Raw genomic sequence first — 16,698 nt, forward strand, 5'->3', positions numbered from 1 at the left:
TTTTTTAAAAAAAAGTCAATCTTATATTATGTACTATTCATTCTCAAATTAAAAAAAAAAAGGAAAAAATAGAAAGGTTATAAATTTAAGGTTCATCATTTTTTGATTTGAAAGAGAAATTTTATGGCCTAGTGAGTAACATGCTCTGGGTCTCAAATTGCACATAATTTTTTATCCATTCAACTTAATAACGAAAAGAAATTTAAGCTAAATACTTGGTAAATCAAAGCTTCTTGTTGTTTACTGATCACTACTTTGATAACAAAGTAGACATTCCCTGGAGTGTTGTTCTTCATAAAATTCTATATAACAGCACCAGGTGAATAAGGTGGCAAAATCTTTTGGTGTAGATATCTGTCTGGGTTTACCAGTTTTTTCAGAATAGAAATGGAAAAATTAGTCCACAGCTCCAACATATTGATTCTGCTGATGTTCGAGGAGGAGGAAGAAGAAAAAAAAAGTGCCAGCAATCTATTGTGAAAAGGTGTGCACTCCTAAGGGTGATAGTTGATTATTAAATGGAGACAGCTAAGGCTTAAAATAGGAAGCAGATCGGAGGCTGCTCCATTTATCCACAAGTCAACTCATTCTTAGTTGTCATGTTGGTGAAAGGAGACCATGACAAACTTTTAATTCATTCACTCAGTGTGGCTCTCATGAAAGTTGTCTGCAAGGGTTGGAAAAAAGAAAGAAAGAAAGAAAGAAAGAAAGAAAGATTCTTAAACTCACCTAAACTTTAAAAGTTATTTTCTGCTTGTTTCTGGTACTCACACAATTCGAGGTTTATAGTTGCTACTTTCTAGCAATGACAATGAGAAGTTATGCACAATGAATGCTTCATGAGAAAAATGTGAGATATTCTCTTAGCTGCAGTGTGTTGACCAATAGATGCCATAACTTTGTCCACCAACAAGTTGATTTGCTAACCCCTCAAAAAGATTGATCGGTTGGCAGCTGGAGTCAGGGGTGGGTCACGGAAATAAATGGCTTCAGCCAAACCCACTATGAGTCCATTTTGGTTGTGGTAGAATCCACGACTTGTCTATGTTCCTTTGCATTCACATCTCCTAGCTATCTACTTCATAAATGGTCCTCCTTTCCTTCCTTATGAATTGGATCAAGCTAGCTCTCTCTCTCTCTCTCTCTCTCTCTCTCTCTCTCTCTCTCTTCTGTGTATTGGATCGTCGAGCTCAGATGGTAATATCTTAATGCTTTCTTGAAGTATTATGATATGGTAAATAAATGAAGGTGTAGGGAGTGTTGAGTAGGGTCATCTATTTTGGTGAGATCCATAACTATTGATGTCTCTATATCATATCATCATCGACTAGTATGATGAGGTCCCTCATTGGCCCTATTAACGGAATGCTTCAAGCGGTAGCAATTCGATCATAGCTTCTAGCACATCTTTGTAACTATTGATATATCATTGAATCTTTCGAGACATTGCTCTATCCTCGGTACAATGTTCAATCTCAAGCACGTCTCGATGTCTAATTTATTGGCTCGACTATCTTCTAGCACGACAATTGATCTTTTAGTTAAAAGTGTTTATTATATCACTTTATCTCAACAATATATTAGTTCATTAAATTTTATTATTTTTTGATAAGCCATATAAAAGAGGGTTGACGATGCATCACCGTGCTGCGTCCGAGAGCTTTCATCTTGAGGAACAGCCTTCATGGCTTGATGACCTCCTTAATGAACCCGAGACAGCTGTGACGAGAGGCACTCATAGGCGCTCATCGAGTGATTCTTTTGCACACTTGGAGACGTCTGGTTTCTCATGGAACGCAGCTGGTACACAGCCCATGAGAGTAACAAGCACTGCAACTTAACTGCAGCTCCTTCATGGGGATCACAGAAAGTTGAGTATTTCAAGGACATGCAGCGCGCATCTCATCATATGGATGTAAATTCATTTGGAGGAACTCAAAAAGTATGGGCTCGCAGTTCAGCAACAATATGATTGCCCATCCAAGTAGTAGTCCTCCATCGGTAAAGGACGAGCTTGTACATGCAGGTTCATCTACGGCGGTATGCTTTTGATCTTAGAGTTGGGACTTTATTGGTCATATGCAGTGCTCTTCAGACAAGGATTCGACTAATAGATATGTATACAAATCACCACTGACTCTTAAATATGTATACAAACAAGCTGTAGAGAGAACTAAAAACCTATGAACAACCGAGTCTTTAGCTGCTGCCAGTGACAAACTGTGGAAAGTGTGTTGGAAAGAAAAAGAAGAAGAAAAAACACCATCTTTCTTTCTGGACTTTATAAAACTGTCAATCTCTTTGACTACTACTCACCCACTGAGAAGTGATGTGGCAAAAGTATCACAGTTTTGTTTTTGAATGGCACAGTTCAGCATGATGTATTGGAGCAAGAAGCTTCTCGTCTTCGAGCCTTGTATCATCATCATCATCAACAACAACAACAACAGCAGCAACAGCCTCACAGACGTAGCAGAAGCATAACGAACCAAATTCAGGTCCAGGCCAACTCCAGATTTGAAGCTACACCTCGTCAGCGGCCTCAACATGGTTTGTTTCGAGGTCCCTTTCCACACACCAAGCTAAACTTTGTCGTCGTCTTGTTGTATGAGGTGAAAGGCGTGTTTGTTTGCATTCTTACGGTGATGTTCGATAGCTGATCATTTTCTGCTTGTTTCCTGAGCATAATAAAAATTGACTCACTGTTCCTTTTACTTTTGCTTATCTTTCTAATATCCGGACACTAAGAAACATGTGATGATAATGCAACCATCCTCTGTCTTTTTCAAATCAAGCAAAACGAAGGGATAAGAATCAAGAAGCATCGTCTCTTGTAGCTTTACGTAACTCCAATCTTCCACACAAATCAAGCATCGTTTGCAGTGTCGCCTTGTGCAGAATTCCATCTCTGTGATCACATCAATGGTGGCTATATGGGGAAGTACTACTTGTGATGCTTTGCGACCCTGTTCCTGAGAGCCACCGCCGCGAAGTCCTCCTCCTGCCTCTGCTCGAGCATGGCCTTCGACATGGGGTATTGCCGGAGCTGGAGGGTGGTCAATGCATTGGGTGCGTGGAGGACTACATGCTCCGAGGCCAATACAGCAGGTATCTTGACACCGTCATCGACCAGATCTTTATCTACCTTAATGGGATCGTCACGACCGACGACGGCATGGATGCGTGGATCGTCGAAGTCGACGGCACCTGCTTGTTCAACCTTGTATGCTACAAGGACAAACACTTTGGGTAATGCAGCACAAGGTTTGAGTTCTTCTTGGTTGTAATGAGCTGAGCTGCTGATGATGATACGGCTTTGTTGTTCCAGCGGAGACTCGTTTGATCCCTTGGCGCTCAAGATCTGGGCTCTGAGAGTGGTTCGTCCCGCGATTCAAAGTCTTCCTTGTCACAGGAAGATGATATGAAGAGGTGTGCGGTCCATCAAAGTTGGGGAATTGCTTGTGCAGGGGTTCATAGGACATGAGAGGTTGAGCATGAGGTAATGCATGGATTATTAATCTTCAATGCAAAACACATCGTGCACTCGATCTACTGAGTGAACAGCTAAAATGACTGTTTATAAGAGGACACTGAACTAATTCCAAATCTTTAGTCCTTTGTTCTTGTTCTTTAACCTTGATCTGTATTAATGCACATACCGATATCTGTATTTTATGCAGCGAATAGGATTGGATCATAAGATCATAGTATTAATAATATGTCTATGAGCTGGGCTAGCTGACATTGTTATTATTATTATTATTATTATTTATTATTATTATTTGATTAGTGGATCTCAACTAATGTTTCTTGATATATAAAGTAATCGAATGGACTAATGCTTGTAGATATAAAAAATGAGATTTATTTTAAATCCTTAATATTCGGTAAGTGTGATTAGTACACGACCATCGCAGATGAACCTTACGTTGATGTGTTTAGATTGTCATGCAACCTGCGTCGTCCCCAATCAAGAAAACGTGTAGTTTAATACAATTTAATTACATGAAAATTAACATCAATTCATCTGCCAAACCCAGTTATGCATGGACATCGAAGATATGCTCGCTCGCGTGCTATCATTTGATGCTATGGAATCAAAGACTAGCGAATTTGTTCTGTGAAGTAGGAGTTAAACATCCCAGAAAATAGCACATGATGTTTTCAGGAACCTTTCCACCAAATAATTCATCCTACTCTGTCCGCAAATAAAAAAAATCATCTTACGGTATACATATAATTCAATTCTTCTGCTTACTTTGACGACAGTTTTGCAAAGGTAAACAAAGTTGTGCTCATAGTAAGCCATCTAGCTTTCCAGGCAGCAGCTGAAGGCAGCAATTAGAGGCTAATTAAATTTTCATCTAAGTTGCACTTCAGCAGCTGATGTATCACTGAGGTAGCAGTCAAATTAACTTATATGAACTCATAAAACATCACAATGGGTGGATCTTCTTATTTCTCTTCCTTGCAGTCTTTGCCACAGCATCATATATCTCCTTCTTCCGCTTTATGGTGTCATCTGCCTTGCTTGCAGAGTTCTTTGCCTGAAGCTCCAATGCCCCCTTGACAAACAATTTGAGTTTCCATAATGTGCTTTCACTCTGCACCGACAAAAAAAAAACAATAGAGTGCAATAGATTGCACATTGTTTTATCAGTAGGACTGCTGTACAAGTTTCAGTTTCTAGAAAGTTTTTAGTTTATATAACAGTATGTTGCTGATGCTCACTTCCAGATTAAGGACTAGAACGAAAGAGTTTGGTGAACCATCAAAGTAAGCACAATTATGAAACAGACAAATGCAATTTTATCTAAAACCAAAGGATAGCGGCAAAAAAGGAAAATGTTCAACATGATAGCAACAATAAATGTCAAATCTAAAAGCCCCATTAGATGACACCTTGCTCCTTTCCAGCAAGTGATCTGTTGTTCAACTGGATATTCGCCATCTCTGGTTTCTCTTTAAACAAAGAGCACGGGATAACCATTGATTAACCAACTAGATATTGGATATAGCTATAATATTCCAATTGACAGTACAATAAAGGAGTACAGAAAAATCTTTATCTGCCATGACAATTAGATTATCTTAAGAAGAGTTCAAAACATGCACAAGAAACAACCTGTGCATCCATATCAAGATCCACCACTTCTCCTGTAGCTCGAAAGAAAGGATTGTTTTGAGCAATAATTTCTAGAGCCTTGTTAAGATCTTCAGGAGGTAAAGAGCTCAGGCCAACACTAAGTTCTCTTTTCTCCTTTGTCGACATTTTCCTAAAAAAGTAGGTAGTTAGTCATGTATAAACCTAACTGATGCCAGTCAACAAAGGTCATCGTTAAATAAAAAATATATTATGCTAAATACTTTGGAGTACAACTAAAATTAGGATATCATGTCCTGAAAGAAAGTTGAGGCTAGTAATCAACTAATTAACAATATATTTCATGACAAATGAAAAGAAAATATTTTCTTTTCTTTATACTACATTTTCAGGAGAATACTGATTATAGCTAATTTTAGGATCTCATTATCCCCATACTCCACATTATGTGGAACATTCTGGTAAAATTTCTTTGTTAGAATCGTATTCAAACCTTTCCTCATAAAGAGAGTGAAGACAGCCCGATTAACACTGTATTTTACATAAGTTTAGCAGCTTTCAATACTACAATATGTTTTATACAAAAGGCTTTCAAGTGCAACAGTCAACACATCTAAGCATTAAAATACCACTTTTGAAGTCATAAACAAAGATCCTTGTCTTCGAGAACTGAATTCAACATATTATCTATTTAAACAAAGATCCTAAAGTCTGAAAGATAATCAAACTCATATCGACTCTATTTAAACTAATAGTAATATTAATTAGCTCAAGTAGACCTATAAGTTAAAAACTCACTGAGAAGGATTCAAGTTTATGATATTTTAGCTTTACTAGATTGTATCAACCTAATTCATTGCCTCATGTTCATACAAAACGATAAACACAAAATTGTTTTGTGAACTATTTTGTTTTCTATTTTATGGAGTAAGTTAGGCAGCTTACTTGCATGTAATTGCATGCTTGAGGTTAGATAATGGAATAGCATTTCAGGATTCTTCGATGTGCTATAAATAATTTCATTTCTACATAGGGCATTTGTTGGTATCCAAGACTCTAAACATTGGACATTTTTAGTTGTCCTGTCTGAGAAATAGGCCCTAGCTAGATACCGGGTAAGAATGCTGAGGTCTCTTAAAGGCAAAGCAAGAAAGAGCTTACTTGGAAAAGTTGATGAGCATTATTAATAGAAAATCCTTAGTTAATCCCACATTAAGAAACAAGAATTGAATATTACACCAAAGATTGACATCTCGTTTCGACCATGTATACCTGTCCATGGCTGGATTGGTACATACACGTTGTACCAACATATCAAAACATGGCATAGGGTTAGGTATCCAAATTTCAAGAAAATGCCTCGAAACTCAGCCAAACTTGAAAAAAAACTATTTCAAGGTCTTTTCTTCTATTATATTGGTATATAAATTCAAATTAAATAAGAATAAGGTATATCTGAGCTAAAAATCAATAGAAATTCTAAGCTATAAGGATCAAAAATAGAAATTATTATATTTTTGATGATCCTCTTTTATGCTAAAATACCTCTAATTAGGCTTAGTTAGTCACTAATCTCTAATCAGTAATCACCAATAATTTTAGGCTAATTACATAAAAATTATGAAAAAAATACAGACATTAGGTGAACACCTTTGATCAAAGACAACTTCCACATGACCTCAAGATTCCAAGCCTCTTTTATCCAAATCAACCTCCACCGATCACAATTTGAAATCGAAAGAGTGAGAAAGAGGATGAGAAGTGAGATTGAGACTAAGAAAGAGGGTAAGAAAGACGATGAGAGTGAGTGAGAGGGGGAGCCAAGAGGAAGTTAAATAACCCCTAAGGTAGGCCAATGGTCAAATTTAAACGTTAGCACATTGTACTGGTCGAAATAGGACCATTAATGAGTGGTACCGATCGAATTTCTGCTGTACCACTCGATACAATAGGCATATCGGTCATACACCTTATACCACAGTGTGTTTAGCTGAAATAGGCTGGTTTGGGTTTCAGGAAGCCATCAAACCAGTACATACCAGTCGTACCATCCCATTTCAGACAAAATTGCAGTCCATTTATAAAAAATGTAGGCAGTCACACTTGAGAGTTCGACCATCTCTTTCGCATACAAAGTTTGCCTTTATTGTTGAGATGCCATCTACAATACAACTGCAATACATATTTGAGTTGTTCTAACAAAATCAATTGAAAATCTTTTTGGATAAGTTGTAAAAATAGGGAGTAAGAGATCCACCTGCACTCTCATATCTTCTTTGTGGAAACAGGTAAATCTCAACATTTAAAATGGGCAAACCCAATGCATGAGGCTCCCGTCAATATGGGATTTAGGAATGGTCAAAGTATGCATCCTTACGTCCATATTCAAAGAGACTTTTTTCTGAGACTTGAATCCTAGTTTCCCAAGTCCTAAAGTGGCAAAGTTACCACTGAACCAAGGTCCACCATCTCAAGCAAATCCCAACAATTAGTTCATGAAATTAGCAAGAAATAAGAATTGATAATACATAATACAATAGCAACTAAATGATTTAAAAATGTTCTATTGATCTTGGACAATGGAAATTACTAATATGAGACAGAAATTTGTAGTAACTGACACCTCACCCTGAAAAAAAAATTAGAAAGACAAACACATGGGTAATATGCCACTATCACACACAAAAAAGGTAAGAAAACCAAGATCACAAATAATACAAAGCAACTAGATTTTATTAGGTATAAAAAGCTCTCAAGAGCGGGTTGACAATCGCCTATAAAGGGCTTCCAAAAGCAGTGCAGGCCCAATGTTCATTTAGCACTTTTGTCAAATAGAAAATAGGCACACTAAAGGCATTGCACCACCCGTCAGATATATAACTAAGGCCGCATCTAGTCCGATGCCACCTAGGGGTTCTAGGGTGCTAAGATCACTAATGTTTTTGCCACTAGGTCATAAGCCAAAATTCAAACAATGGCACATGAAAATGGGGTTGTTTCACACGAAAATGGCTACACCACTCAGCCTATAACACTTGTGTGTCTTACAAGACAGGAACACAACTAAAAATGCTACCAACCAAGAAAAGCGGGGCTACCATGACTACTGCACACCCAATACAAACTGTCTAAGCTTACATTACATAGCATGACTAATTATACTGCAAGTGTGGAACGCACTTGCGAGGTCTGCCATCTTGCTAATTATTTACAAAGGCAGTTCTCAATTTAATGCTAAATAAAGAAATGGGCCAATTAATTTTTCTTCTCATTAACTTTTAGTTCACAACCTTTTTCTGCCACACTGCTCACTTCCATAAAATATTAGAAAATTAAATTAACCGAGTTTCAAATAATTTAGCAGAATTTTCGTATCTATATATTCTACAATCGTGGTGAATAAATAAATAGTTACCTGCACTTCTGTATTACCAACTCCCTTAGCTTTTCCAAATGCAAATTGAGTTCATCAAGCTGAAAGTTAATCACAAAGAAATTGTCAGACACTGAGGGATTTCTTGAAGACAAGATTATATTCATATTGACAGGTATGCTACTGGAAATGCTGACCACAATGTCCAATTGTGGCTATGATCCAGGAAAGTCCCAAAAAAAATTTGTGCAGGAAAAAGAAAATCAAATCCATCCAGGTCTAGCAATTAAGCATTCCACACTGTCATCACCAACAACACTACCCTTTAAATCATTTCCATCTTCCAAAATAATGGCCATTGCTCAAGGAAACCATTCTGCCTACAGGTGGATTCAAGAGTACCTCTCTGCTGGTATCTTTGGCCATTGTCTCATAAGAAGCCTCTTGAAAAATTTGCATATTTGCAAGATCCCAAGCCTCATCCTCCTTTTGTCTTGCTTCCTGTCAAGTGAAAACCAAAGAATAAAAATAAAAACAAACAATTTTTATATGGAAGAGAGATAAGTGGTCAACTTGACACGACAAAACTTCCATATCCATGCAGAAATACAAAAGAGGAACTGCTAGCAAGAAGTGACAAAAAGTGCAACAGAAATTAGAAAATTATTGTTTACCTCTTCGACAACTTTAGGAAGTAGTTGCAGCCACTTCTCTTCAAATTTTTCCAGCAATGTTTTAGCCATAACATGAATATCAGTTCTGTCATCATTGTATGTCATTGCATTAGCGAAAACCAATCTCACATCAGCATATATTTCACGGACATTCTTATATCCACTGCCATCCTTTGCTTCCATTTGGTTCTTGATTGTAGAAAAGTCCATGGGCCTTTTAATAACCTAGGTTGCAGAGAAGTCCAAATGTTGTTTGTCAAAATAAGATCAAATAAAGCTAAATGAAGTTTCCGAAGGAAAGCAAGTCCTTTGACAAGAAAATCTGATGAATCTGATTTATTCCTCAGATGACCATTGAAGTAACTAGCTACAGGTTTACCCAAATTTAAATAGCACTCAATTATACATGCTATTATAGTGATCAAACCATAATGACAAAGAAGATTTTACTTGATCTTAATATGGTGTACTAGAAATTTATTCACAATGGGCTAAGGACATGCGATATACAAGAATCATAAAGATACTTCATGTCTCAGCCAAAAGGAAAAAAAAAATCTAAAACTTCCATAAGGAAACCAATGGTTGTTTTCAAGACTACCAAGCAATGTTGTTAAGATTTATTCCACAATAAAAAAGAGAATATGTAATCGAGAAGAAGAATGAGATATGCTTCAGTACATTTCGAACTTGAATTTTACTATATAGACGAACTATTGAATTGAGATGGTCAGCTTCATATGTAGAATTCATTCCAGCAACTTCAAGTCACTCGTTTATGATAGAAAGTCAAAGAGTATGTACAAATAATTGAAAGAAAGCATATATAGTGGAGGATAAACAAGGATCGCACCTCATGATAGTCATCTAGACCAAGACCCTTAACATCAACAGGCTCCATGAATGGCCAAGCCCACTTGTGCTGTGACATCTACAAAAAGAATAAGGGACTACTTAATGAGAACAATTAGAAAAAGTTGCAGTGAGAATGATAGAGTACATAATTGCTTCCAGCCGAGTTGTGTTTACACTAAAGTAATAACAGATAAAACAAGGAAAAGCATGATGTGCAAGCAGTTTAGTGAAGCATAAAGCAAGAAATAAACATTTGATCCTAAGACCCATAACTTTTGTGTGGGCCATTGTAGATTTGCTTACGTCTTATCTAATGCCCATAATTTGTAAAGTTTATGCAATAAACTTGGACCTAAAGGGAGCCACAAAACAACCTTGTACGTGAAATGCACCAAGTTTTAAAAAAGGGATCTCACTGTTTTTTTATTTGTTCTGACATCTAAGTTCATGTATATACATACATCTAAACGTAAAAAATCAACTTAAGGCATAATAAGAACTGCAAAGTCAGTGCTTGCCTGCTTCAATATGGTGCCAAACTGCCGCATGAGCTCCTGCATTCTCTTTGAGCAAATAACTTCCTTTGGACACCCTTCAACCAGCTTGCCACCACTATGGTTGCTTCCACTGTTATTAATAGCACTAAATTTATCCATCTCCTTAACCTTGCCACCGGAGCTCCCTTTAGAGGTGTTTGGTTGCTTTCGAGTCGCATAGTGCTCCAGAACCTCATTCACCCTTTGCTCCAGCTGCAATCCAACAACAATATTAACAAAAGCCACAAAAGGATACGGAACAATAAGCCATAGAAAAGGATCTAACCGAATGTATTACCACGATACCTCATCGACCTTAGAATTGTATTCATCGACACGATGCTTCCACCGTTCGACATCGCTTTGGGGGGTTTTCGGACTCCGCTGCAACTCCGGCGCAGTTGCCATTCCCAATAGGAGGCGGCGGCGGAAGTGTGCGAGCCGCGGCCGCGGCTGCTTCTTCTGTTGAAGCTACCATCTTTTATATCTCAAATCTTGGTAAAAATTTACAGAAATATTTTTTTAATGCAATGTTGCCGAAAATAAAGGAAAAATGGAGCAGAAAAAAGAGGAATTACAGTGTAGGGTTTACTCGAGGATTTAGGGGAGGGAAGACTACCTTTCCCGAGTCCTCCCCAAACGATCACCGCCGAGGCCGCAAGTGGCAGTGGTAGATGCGGCCAATTTATAGAACGAAGGGATTGACACCAACCATCAAATAAAATATGTCTGGATCGATAACCCGCCTCGGAGTCTTTCTAAATATTTTTACTTATAAAAAGGACAAATTTCCCAGAAAACATTTTGTTTTGTTTTTTGTGTGTGTGTGTGTGTTTTGCAAAGAGATCCAGTTTTTTTTTTTAAGATTATTATTTGTAACCCCCTTCTTGTTATTTATAATTTTAAAAATTTTAAATTTATTTCTTTATATATATATATATATATATGTATATATATGCTCAATCTAAGACTTAATTCTAATAAGATCTTTTTACTATTTAACTACAATTCTGTTCTCCTCTTTTATTTTCTAATTTTTCTTCATTTCATTCTTCTCCTCCTCTTAATCTAATAATTAAGACACAATCTCACACTTTTAAGACACAATCTAACAATTATTCAATCGAAATATCATGACATAAAAGTAATATTTTCTTGAATCAATCTATCTATCTACCGTTGGATGTTGTTGTCAAGTAACTCGACAAATATAGGAGGACCCTTTGCAAATCAATAGAGGTATGAACTAACAAATGTTTGCGGGTTCCTCCTATCTTCTTAGCAGGAAGATTATATTTACCTCACCCAATAGTTTTCTAGAAAAGAAGAAATCGTTGATGGATATAAATAACTTCCTTGTTTCTCTCCAAAGTATAAATGAATCGTTCCTTGTGACATCTTTCTCCAAGTAAAATGTGTGTAACTTCAGTTATACAATCAAGATCATGAATATATTATCTCGAAATAACCATACCAAATAAATAATCAATTCCAGCCCAGATGGTTGGTAAGATATGTTCTATTAAGTTTATAATCAATCTCTTCCAAAATCTCAAAAAATCTAATAAATCTAATACCCAATGTAGCAGTATTTACACCAATTATGTTATTGTTCAAGAGAGGAGCAACCAATACTATCCAGCTGAGTGTTGTGTTGATCAAAGTAGAATCAAAAGGTAAAGAGCACACTCACTGCTGCAAATCCTAGCCTGGCAACACGACCAACAAAGAGCTCATTCTTCTTGGAGAAACCACCAGTGTTCCCAGAGCGGAGAAGCCAAAGATACCATCTTCAACCTTTAGCATGACCTGTAGAAACAGCCCAAAAAAATGGTGGCCAATTTTGTAGCTCCGTTTAAAGTATCCCATTAACAGACCAGGTGTGATGCAAGGTCACACACCTTGTATGAAGGTTGCTTATGAAACTTAGTTTTAGCTTCTCTAACTCCCAAGTAATCCATACAGATGATACAGAGTGCAGAGGAGAGCAGTTTGAATGAGAATGACTAAATGATACTTTTTCTCTTCAACCACCAGAGTTTGCATTTCATTCACTAACATGATTCAAAAGCTTGTAGAGGATGATCATAGCCTGCTTTAAAGTGTCCCTTGAAGCCTTTTTTAAGCAGCAAACGAAGAGCACACCCTTCAACTGGCTGTTCATTTCAGACGCAGCTTAGTGATTTCACTGTCCAAGTACCCATAAAATTAAATAAATTATAGAAATATTCTAAGAACAACAAACGTAAATGGTTTCATGGTGTAGTGGTTAGCACTCCAGACTTTGAATCTGGCGACCTGGGTTCAAATCCCGGTGAGACCTATGTATTAGTAGATGTCATGTTTAAAAAGTGTAGCCTATTTTTGGTTTTTCTCGGATCACTCTTTTTTCTAATTTTCATATTCGAATTGAAATCGGTTCGATTGAACTAGTCATAAAACTTTTGGATAAAGTTATAGTGTTCTCAAATGGAACATAGAATAGTTCTCTAAAAAAAAAATCATAATTAAAAGCATAATTTTTTAAAAATATCTCATATTTTTTGTTTCAAAAGTATCCAATATTTTTGGTTTTTCTCATATCAATCTTGTTTTGTCAAGCAAAGAGTCCTATTTTTTTATATTCCAATAAAAATCGATTGTACTAATTATATATTATCCCTTATAGTTAGTTATGTTTAATCTATACTTTCAAAAGATACATTGGGATATTATACTTATGAAAGTAAAATATTTAATCACGTTTCTTCTCACGATATTAATTCGGAAATATATTGTCACACGTAGAAAATGACTCTAAAATAAGGTTAAAAAAATAATTTTTATAACCCCTATGTACCATTGCCAAATTTTTTCTACTCACCGGCATCTCTGTATATCCAACTTCTACCCTACACAGCTTCCCACCACCAACATGAGATCACTGCATCCTTGCTGCCTCTCCCACAACCCAAATGACACCCTTCTCTATGAGCACACCATTGGCGATCCTCCCGTAGAAGCTGAATCATTTTGTTTGCATATACTCCCTCGGTCTGATGACTCTGTTTTGGCAACGCACATTAGCTTCTCGACATGCTCAATCAAGTCTCAACTGCCAACACACATCGTCAAAAGGATGCAGAGGAGCATCATGTAGTCAGTGGTTGGCTTGGCGATCTCAAATTCTACGATAAGGTTGATATCCACAATATAGCAAGCATTGCCCCTAGCGATCACGTCGATGTACTTTATCACTAGAGACTTTGTCAGCTCTCATCACCCACTATCGAGTCGCCCTCCAACTCAACCAGCACGGCCTCAAACAAGCACCACTAGTCTCCGCCCCAGAGCCCCTCCTCCCTCCACGATAGTAACCTACTCCCATTTGATCATGACTTTTGGTCATCCCTCACTTCTAGATCCTGCTTGATATCATAGAATGAGTCAATAAGGTCGGCTAGCTCAATAGCTGAGTCAAGGGACTCCTCGACCAGCTCACCTCCTTTTGAACCCCAAAGTCATGTCGTGGCTATCTTGTCCAATGATGCAGTCACCTCCTACTGAATCGCCACCGGTCTTTGCCCTAGTGATTGTTATGATCGTAATAACACTAAAAAGGGGGGGTGAATTAGTGCTTTCGTAAAATTACAATTAAACAAACAATAATACATTGGAAAGAAACAAATATGTCAATTGTGAATTGTAATGACTTTTTTTTTTTTTTTGGATATAAAGCAAAAGAAGTGTTAGAAAGAAACAATATGTCAATTGTGAATTGTAATGACTATTCTTTTGTGTGTGTGCGAAGCGTCCAAGCAACTGCTTTTATCACTTCAAAAGTGATTCGGCCAATAGATGTTATGTTCTTCTCAGCTATAGAAATTATTTCTCTTATAATTTAATAATATTTTCTAAATATCTGTCAATTGTTAGTTGATAATTTTATAGCACATTTTAATACATAACGTTGACTCATCGTGCAACTCGGGTAACTCCAAACGCGAAGGCTTACAAATCGATGCTTCTTTTAACATAGTCTTTCATCTTTTTATTTATTTGTTCTTGAGTTTGGGACCCACGTATTGACCAATCCAAAATCTTCATCTTTGATTTATCAAACTTGAAAAATAGTAGTGCAACCAAGGCTGCCACTTAATGGCCTTCTTATCCAAAAGTTTCAGCTTTGGGGGTACTCTCGCCATGTATACATCCACTCGCTTTTTGCTTTCATCAATGCTCGTTCCAACTCTCTGGGAAAGGGTACAGTAATCTCCATCCGCACCCTGTAGCAGCAAGCAAACAGTGTTGCTTTGCGATTCTCGAGTTCCGCAGTTTGCGCTTTCCAGCAACAGTGTAGCACAGAAGACGTCCTGTCGAAGGGGAGTTGTGAGAAGAAGAAGACGGGGAGGTAGCGCACTCCATTGTGGGCAGCCTTCGTTCCCCAAAAAACGGGGCATCGCCTCCGCCTGCACGGCTTGGCATTTATTAATGCCTTGCTTGTACGCTCCTGTGTGATGGCTTCTGCTCGCTGTGGTCACATTCTGAGGGTGATCAGCCGACTCGTCGAAGGATCAACGAGCTTCTGCATTTACGCATCATCTGAGGGTTTGACCACTTGAGCTTGCTACACACCCACCAAACGCATGTCTTATCACCCGAGCCATTATGTCCCACATTGGATTTCACCGAATGATATACCACACCAGCCAACTGTTGACACGTAGTTATGTTCACTGCAACAAAAGACCTCCGTATCGACAAATCAATCCAAAAGATATCGGCGTTCTCGGCACACTACTTGGAAAGATATCAGCATCCTCATAATAACGACAGACCGGCTCAGAAGACATTGACACCTTAACAACATCTGTTAGTCCGGATGTGATCTCCAGACAAGATACTCACAAGTCACAAGAACACCATGGTGAACGCCACCGTCGCTTTCCTCCATCTCTCTTTCTCTCTTCTCCAGAGCTCAGGAAGCCCCTTTACCAAGCAACTTTTAACTTCAACGTCAGAGGAGAAATCAATGAAAGAATTTGATCGGCTTCATCCTCCTCATTTTAGGTGGATGATCAAGATCTAACCCATCAAACAACAAAAGGTATGATTCTTAATTTATACTAGCTATTTACTAGTAAAAGTTTCGTAATGGCCGAGACGAACATTCGAGCGCGATTTGGGGACGCCTTTCAATCCGGTTGCCACTGTTAATAACACATGGAGGACTCTTTTGCTCCCTTTTTTTTTCTGCAGCTGGTCACTGTGTGATTTGATTGACACTAGTGTTGTGATGTCCTACTCGTTCTTGTCCATGAAGAACGACCATCAGAAGTGACATGACAATGAATCAGTCTCTTAAGCATCATAATTGCTGCAGTAAACAAAAGAAGAACCACCTTCCTGTGTCGATTTCGTTCTCGGTTAAGCCAGCCGTGAGGACTGGACATGGGCGCTCACCTGTTTGTCGCTTTGCCATTGCAGTTCCACTTACGCTGCCATGGAAGATAACTTTGCAGTGCCATCTCTGTCACACACACAAGTAGAACCGGAAGCCAGCAGTAGTAACATCTAGCTATCTTCTTCTCAGCAAACAAATAACGCATCGAAAAATTGGACAATCTATGTCAGTACTAGAAGCACAGATGTGTGCTTTGCATGAAGCTTACAGTAATTTCTAAGAGTAATATCTAATTCTTTGTTTACATTTTGCGAATATTATTTATACTCTGCTGTCGATAAGAAATGAGTGATAAACACAAAAAAGAATCCAAAAAGTAGTGAGTGCCAAACAAATTAAAGCTGCATTTTTGGAAACTGCTTATATGTATATCCTTTGAACGTTTGATTCTTGCACGTAAACCCACATGGGAACTAGCTTCGGTGAATATTACTGAATCTCCAACATCATCATCCTTGGCCTGCATCAGTGATTCTACTACGGTGGGAGACATTGGAAGGTGTAAATAAATACAACTTTGCCGAAATGTGATGCAGAGGGCTCATAAATTTGCAAAGATGATACATGTGACGTGGCTGATTATTTTTCCTTCCGACTCTTCCAATCATTGTGGCATCTGTTCGGCTCACATTGTCTAAAGCACATCCACCAACCCAAAGCAAACTCTATAAAGGCCACCCTACTCCATCCCACATTCCAAACCATCTCCTCTT

The 16,698-nt window shown here is 37.8% G+C and overlaps 1 protein-coding gene, 1 long non-coding RNA gene and 1 other non-coding gene across 11 annotated transcripts; 2 read left to right on the top strand and 1 right to left on the bottom strand.

Annotated features, from left to right (window-relative positions):
- Positions 1–2,884: 2,884 nt before the first annotated feature.
- LOC135618454 (uncharacterized) lies at positions 2,885–3,789 on the top strand. The gene is made up of 2 exons (XR_010489016.1): positions 2,885–3,249; positions 3,329–3,789. It is a non-coding gene; the product is annotated as an uncharacterized LOC135618454 (long non-coding RNA).
- Positions 3,790–4,173: 384 nt separating this feature from the next.
- Positions 4,174–11,267, bottom strand: LOC135620352 (transcription factor GTE1-like). Of its 9 annotated transcripts, none has more exons than XM_065123272.1 (9): positions 11,162–11,267; positions 10,849–11,004; positions 10,525–10,755; positions 10,005–10,082; positions 9,152–9,376; positions 8,880–8,978; positions 8,520–8,578; positions 5,126–5,276; positions 4,206–4,604 (listed from the first exon to the last, which is right to left on the bottom strand). In XM_065123272.1, the coding sequence occupies exons 2-9, from the start codon at positions 10,948–10,950 to the stop codon at positions 4,437–4,439; spliced, it is 1,113 nt and encodes a 370-aa protein (XP_064979344.1). In that variant the 5' UTR covers positions 10,951–11,004; positions 11,162–11,267; the 3' UTR covers positions 4,206–4,436. The 9 variants fall into 9 exon arrangements, with proteins under 9 accessions (XP_064979351.1, XP_064979344.1, XP_064979345.1 ...); XM_065123273.1 differs by having other exon boundaries at positions 10,849–11,036; XM_065123270.1 differs by having other exon boundaries at positions 11,121–11,248.
- A 1,526-nt stretch (positions 11,268–12,793) lies between these two features.
- On the top strand, positions 12,794–12,865 carry TRNAQ-UUG (transfer RNA glutamine (anticodon UUG)). Its single transcript has one exon. It is a non-coding gene; the product is annotated as a tRNA-Gln (tRNA).
- Positions 12,866–16,698: the final 3,833 nt, after the last annotated feature.

The sequence above is a fragment of the Musa acuminata genome, chromosome BXJ2-8 (assembly GCF_036884655.1).
Source record: "Musa acuminata AAA Group cultivar baxijiao chromosome BXJ2-8, Cavendish_Baxijiao_AAA, whole genome shotgun sequence".
Lineage (NCBI taxonomy): Eukaryota > Viridiplantae > Streptophyta > Magnoliopsida > Zingiberales > Musaceae > Musa > Musa acuminata.